Source organism: Triticum dicoccoides, chromosome 5B (genome assembly GCF_002162155.2).
Source record: "Triticum dicoccoides isolate Atlit2015 ecotype Zavitan chromosome 5B, WEW_v2.0, whole genome shotgun sequence".
NCBI classification, from domain to species: Eukaryota; Viridiplantae; Streptophyta; class Magnoliopsida; order Poales; family Poaceae; genus Triticum; species Triticum dicoccoides.
In genome coordinates, this window is record NC_041389.1 from 374,894,970 (window position 1) to 374,901,925 (window position 6,956).

Consider the following 6,956-nt stretch of genomic DNA (forward strand, 5'->3'; position numbering starts at 1 on the left):
ACGCTCAACTATTCTGTTCCAAATTTCAATTTTACTTGCACGCATTTTTTTTCAATTTTCCTTTCTGCTGATTGCATGTTTTTATGTTCCTTTGCACTTTTTTGCGCCAAGCCGCCAAGTCACATTTTTCTTCTTCTTTTGTTCAATGTTCCGTTATCTCTGATAGTGAAACCCGATCCAAATGCCGGATCGAATGCAAAAATAAAATAAAATAAAATGTACTGCTGATTGCCATCTTCTACTTTTGCTGCAGAGAAGCTTCCATGTTCGAATCAAACCGCGCAGATCACTCCAAACTTTCCACCATGGATTGCCCACCTGCTGCTAATGTCGGAATCCACAGGTACGCATATTGCTCGCTTGGAATTTGTAGTGTGATCTTAACAGTTCTAGTGATGACATGCAAATTTGACGTTACTCTTAGGGATTCCATGGAGATAAGTTCCGGTGATAGATTCGCAGCTCTGAGTAGCATTGGGGGGGGGGTATATCTGCAAGGATAAGCTCCCCCTCCTTCTGAAGAAGAAGCTCGCACCCATCTGTTACGTTTGGTTTGAACCATCTCACATGATGGACATAGAGCAGGTATATCAACAAACTTTTTTGTTGTAGCATTCTTCTTAGTTGTTACTGGAACTTGAAGGCTTAAAGCATCGAGGAAGGATAATATTATACCTGGTTTTCACTTGAATCTATCTTTATGGCATCTTACTATGCCCAGCATGAGATTTTCATACTTTTTAGTGCAGTTTAACATGATGATAAACTAGAAGATATACAATTGAGTCTGCATGCGTAGTCAGACCGACAGCATAGATTTGAAAATAAATGTAGAGTTTATTCATGTAGAAGATATACAATTGAGTCTACACGCGTAGTCAGACCGACAGCAGAGATTTGAAAAGAACTGTAGAGTTTATTCATGAGTAAGTTACGCTGCATTTTTTTTAACTTAAAACTGGACTTATGTAGAAATATAAAAAACTAATATGCTTGTTTGTGGAAATTTTGAACCAGTACCCTGTTTTTAGAGGGGAAAACTTCTCTGCACAGATGTCATAGTTGGATCTTGGATTTAGATGAGCGGTATTACATATATACTATCAAGTATCAATGGTGTCTGGGGAAGGAACCCGGTTTTAACGGCGTCGAATTTCGCAAAAATCATGAAAAGAAATACAGGAACATTATGACCATAATGGAGAGATTGCACAAACAATATATATATATATGCCCTGTGTGCTACAAAGCGCTCATAGTGACATAAATTCTGTGATACGGGTACGGGGACATGGGATACTGCAGTTTATAGACATCGATACGATGAATATTTATAAATAATCAATAAAATGCCATGTAATAAAGAAAATAAATAATTGAATGCGCGAAATGAGATCAAAATACTCTGCTCCATTTGTTGCCTCTTTAACTCCTCAATGACTGAATGATCACCAATTTCCTCAATCCTCGTGGTACTTGCAAATTATCATACATGACAATTAGAAAACAATAAAAAAGCTGGCTTGTAGCTTGCTTATGTAATGAATATATGCTTCCTGTGTCCCTGCCGTGTCAATGATGTCCCCACACGCGTATCGGCAATTTTTTTCTTATTTTAATCGCTTCCGTATCGTAGGCTAATTGTATGCGGCCACATTGGACATGCACCTATCGGTGCTTCGCAGCCTGGATGAGCTGAAATGTTCATTCTTTTTACTAGGGCACGCAAATTCATGTTTTGCGGTTGCTCCATTGGATCTTGTTATATTATTGTAGTGATGTTTGAGTTTTTTTTTCATAATTTTTGGAAAATTTTAAACCGTTGAGACCTTAACGGGTTATCCAGACACTAGCGATAGCTACAATTTGATGCACCTATCATCTTTTGCATTGCTCAGGATATCATTTTTCTGATGTTTTAGCTTATTACTTATTGCTCAGGTCCAGTTTGTTCTAACTTGTTACATTGTCCACAAATGTATTGGGTGGATGGACGTGTTCTCGTCTTGCAGGGGATTATGAAGACGATCTATGTAAACAAGATAGTCCAAGCTGGTTGCACAGTTAAAATATTGATGGCAGATTGGTTTCTGCAGCGACATTTCAAGATTGGCACTGACCTGAATAAAATACGGAACATTGGCAACTACAATATTGAGATGTGGAAAGCAACTGGTATGAACCTTGACAAAGTAGAGGTTGTATGGTTGTCAGATGAATTGAATTGCCACGCGGTTAATTACTGGCCACTTGCGGTTGATGTCTCCAGAAAATACAGCATGGAAAAAATGGCAAGGTATCTCTTATTTTAACTTGTTCAATTGCAAATCATTTGTTGTTCTTATAACAATCAAGTTAATTTACTGTTTGCCGAGCAGTTATTGTCGGAACAGGACATATGGGCCACAAGGACTACCTGCTGCTGAGATTTTCTACCCTTGCATGCAGGTTGCTGCTATATTATGCCAGAAGGTTGGTTTATCTAATACAGGATTGAAAAGAACATTATAATTTTTGTTTTGTTTGTGCTCTTAGCAATATGAATTCATGGCTTGTACAACCACACCAGATTTTGACCAAATCAGTCAGTGCAGGGTACATCTTAGACATGTGAAAGAGAAGTCTTCATGGATTTCTCTATTACCTCTGTGGCTACTTCAGCAGTAGGGAACCAGAGATGTTGAGTGTAGATCAGTAGGCTTCTCTGTTTCTTTAAATAGTGATTACTGCATAAACACCATCCTTTGAGGGAAAATGCTCTGCCGCTCTTAGGAGCCACACTCGCGTGTATCAGTAGCGCTGGTTGGACTGGGGATCTCCATGGACCAATGGTCGGCTCTGATTCACATAGGTGTAGCTCCTATGAGCCTAAAGTCTGTGTCCATCCTTCCATACCTTATTCAGTTCCCAGTATAATTTATCTTGTACATATATAGAAGCTTGGAAAACAAAGGATGTAGATTTTTTTAATAATCGGAACATAGTTGCTAGGAAATCATGCAAGGCTGATGCTTCCTGGGAGACTTGAATGAGCGATAGTGGCTTGCAAGTTCTAGTTAAACCATTTATTTTTCTTTTTGCACCTTTGCGGCCAGTTTTGCGATCATTGTATCCCATATGTTGGAATTGTTTGTACTGGAAACATAATTTCAAAACTTATGTTATTAGCTGTTCACAGCACATGTTAACTCAGTACATTTTGTTTTGGTTGTTTCAGGCTGACATATGGCTCTTCAGCATGGATCAGCGAGACATTGTCATGCTAGCTAAGGATTACTCCGAAGAAATAAATAGGGAAACCAAACCAGCTATCATACTGCATAGTATCCTAATTCAGATCTGTCATGTTTTTGTTCTTTGTGTGTTGTCCAGTTTAGTGTTTGGAGCTTTGATGGTGATATTGGATGCAATGTATCCTTAACTTGAAATACAGATACGTTACCTCTTTTACCAGAAGACCCTGACTTGAACTCGCTGAGATATCCAGCGCGGACTCTGTTCATGGACGATGCACAGGTATCTAATTATAATCATTTTGTTGTGGCAGTTGTAGTGGCAGATGGTTGAACTTTAGTACTATGGTTTTACCATACTGGGTGTACCTTCTGCATATCCATGATAAATTTACACAAGTGTTTCAATTCAATTCTAGCACTCCCCTCCTTGCAATTGGTTGGTTATATAGCTGAAATGTAATCATGAACTAAAGTTATACCACTTTTACTTGACTTCCTACCTTCTCAATCAAACTTCTTAGCCATTTTTTCAGAAAAAATTCTGTCAAAACTTAATTGAACAAGTCAACAATTCCATTTGCTCACAAGAAATTTGTCCCCGGCCATATTTCCGCCCCCTCTGTTTGTCCACCACATCGCCTGAAGCTGTTGATGTAAACCATCTAGATCGCTAATGTAAAAATTATGGCATTCAATATATTAAAATCGAAGGGAATATAATCCTGGAAGTACGAAGAGCAATACAATTTAATCCTTGTAACACTGAGCCCTATAGACTTAACATCCCAGTTGTACTGGTACTAGTATAAATCCTGGAAATACAAAGAGCAACACAATTTAATCCTCGTAACGCTGAGCCTTATAGACATAACTTCCCGTTTGTGCTGGCACTGTATAAATCCTGGAAATACAAAGAGCAATACAATTTAATCCTAACAACGCTGAGCCCTGTAGACTTCACTTCCCGGAGAGAAGGTTATTGCCTTTACAGAAAATTTTCTTTTATACAAAGTTCCAGCTGTCGGGAGGTTGAGTCGTGGGATTGCCTGTGCAGTAAAGCAGTTTTATCTCAAAACGCTGTATTGGCTCCATTTGTTGGGTTCTTCTGAATGTTGATCAAGTAGTTAAAAATATAACATTTCTTTCATGGTTTTTTGGTTCATTCTGCCAGTGTGACCATCGATATGCGTATCTAATATATTACAGTTTTTAGCGGACAGTCAGATTTCTAATCTTTAACTCACGTGTTCACTGTTTGCTACATAATATTGGAACCGTTTGTATGAAATGCTCGTCTGTTTATTTCAGGAGGCTTCAAATAGGAAAATAGAGTTGGCTTTCTGCCCACCAAAAGTAACAGTGTCTAACCCATTTCTGGAGTACATCAGATATGTTATATTCCCTTGGTTTGGAAAATTGGAGGTAGCTGACAAGAAAGGGAATGGCAGTAGCAAGTAATATTCTTTCCCTTATCTACCAAATGTATTCCTTTCTGTTTCTTGTGAAAGGCTGGTTTTTAATTCAGCAGTAGGATGCACAAAATTATATATATCTCATCCATAACATCGTAATATGCGTGCACTCGTTAATCACATCAGCACCAAAGAAATGTGTGCCCACAAATGTAATATTCTACAAAATGAATAAGTTGATAATATTATGCTCCAGTATTTGTGATAATTGTTGTCTTATGCAGGACATATGCAAGCATGGAAGATTTTGTTGTTGACTATGGAAGTGGCAATCTTGATTCTGCTGATGTTAAGCTGGCTTTTGAAAAAGGAATAAACAGCATATTAAAGGTAACATTTGCATTCTTAATTGTTTGTATCCAAATCGTACCCAAAGTCATGTTGAATTGTTGATTACCTCTGCCAGTACAACTGTTTAGATTCTCTTCAAAAGGGAAGTTAGTATAGTTACTAACAAGGTGAGTCTAAACCACATGTCAACCAGACAACCTGTGGCGAGTACAAATTTCAGGCTACTACCTTTTTTAGATATAGTCAGACAACTTTGGCAAAAAAAGAGACAGTCAGACAACCAAATAGCCATGTGTTTATGGCATGTGAGTGTTCTAGTTTATATCAACATGAGGATTAATGATAAATAAATGGGCAAGGTAACCAGCAAAACTGAGGGCTGATTTGATGGATCTTGCCAATATTAAGACCTGTTTTTTATCAAATATTCACTCGTCAATTACATCTTCCATGTTTCAATAATATAGAAGTTCAATATATAATCCTCATTTTCTCGGAAGTAAAATATAGTGACATTGTAGAGCTATAAACTTTGGAGAAGGAGAAATTTTCGCTCTGTAACGTAGGCCCAATCACTTTAATGCTGATGAATTGTGGCACATTTTCCTTTGCAACTCTTATCTTTTGTGGGGTGACAAGGAGATGTCAAAATAGGACCCCTGTAGCTCTTTCAAAACCGAATTAACTGATGCAACTTTTTCCTAGCCTGTAAAGTTGGGCCGAATTGTTAGTGTTCACTCAAAATTATTTCTGTTTTTCCTGACTTACAGAAGTGTATGTTCTTACTTCAAAGCAATATTTTACCCTGACAATTTGTATGCACCTTTTGTCCTTCAAGCCTGTTCAGGATCACTTCATTAGCAACATTGAAGCCCAAAATCTATATTTCTCCTGTAAGGTACAATTATTGCTTACTGTTTGTATTTGTTTTGGTACAACACCTGAAAATGACATGTTTGAAGTTGGTAGAACTCCTGAAAATGACTTTAAATGTTTGAAATTGAGTGTGATGTTAATGTACTATCTTAACAGTTAACACCAAACAAAACTATGTGTAACAGCATTACGTATTGGATTAATCTGGTACTCCCTCTGTAAACTAATATAAGACGTTTTAGGTCACTACTTAACGTCTTATATTAGTTTACAGAGGGAGTACCATTTTGACTCGAGGCTTGCAATTCCAACAGCACAATAGTCATGTTAGCCCAAATTGCATGATCATCCGATGATGATATATCGATTGCCTATGTGTAAATGTAATGAGTATCTTAATATGTTCACCTGGTGTCCATGAACCTAGTTTTGTTGGTTCTGAACGGGGCCTGATGGGGCACTTAAGTAGGTGCTGGTAGTTTCGCTTACTAATCTACCAACATTTTCAGTAGGAGTATGTGTTAACTTCTGCAGGACCCATGCTTTCGCATATTGTAGACTAACTGTCAAAAAAAGGTAACATATGTCATCAGAAATAATTTGAACGAATAAAATTTACATGCAGTTATTTTGATCAGAGAACAGATAAATGAGATGTCTTGTTTGGGAAATACTAAACTTACAATGCGCCATCTGATAGAAAATGAAGAATGGGGCATATTGCAAGGGTTGTCTCATTCTTCCAACCATATTAAGCCAGAAAACATGGTGATGAGAAGCTTCTCTATCGCTTTCCCTTGTATTTGCCGGCCTGAAGGCTTGGGCGATGGGCGACTCCGCTGGCGCCTTCGCTGGCCCTTCCGCCGCCGGCGCTCCTCCCCGCCCCCTCCCCGCCGGCCTCTCCAGCCGCGGCCCCGCCGCCGCCCTCCGCGCCGGTCGCCCCGGCGGCTCCCTTCCGATGGGCTGACTGCGCGGAGGACGCGCTGTTCCCCCCTCCCCCCTCTCCCCCGGCTCCCTCCACCCCCCGCTCCTCCCGCCGGCCCGTCCTGCCCCGCCGGCTGGCTAGCTCAGCCCCCCATGT

The 6,956-nt window shown here is 39.3% G+C and overlaps 1 protein-coding gene across 1 annotated transcript; it reads left to right on the forward strand.

Moving 5' to 3' along the window:
• Positions 1 to 1,976: 1,976 nt before the first annotated feature.
• On the forward strand, positions 1,977 to 6,842 carry LOC119309543 (tyrosine--tRNA ligase 1, cytoplasmic-like). Its single transcript, XM_037585525.1, has 8 exons — positions 1,977 to 2,296; positions 2,379 to 2,472; positions 3,218 to 3,323; positions 3,434 to 3,516; positions 4,545 to 4,690; positions 4,933 to 5,038; positions 5,838 to 5,897; positions 6,693 to 6,842. Exons 1-8 carry the CDS (start codon positions 1,977 to 1,979, stop codon positions 6,840 to 6,842), a joined length of 1,065 nt encoding a protein of 354 aa, XP_037441422.1.
• Positions 6,843 to 6,956: the final 114 nt, after the last annotated feature.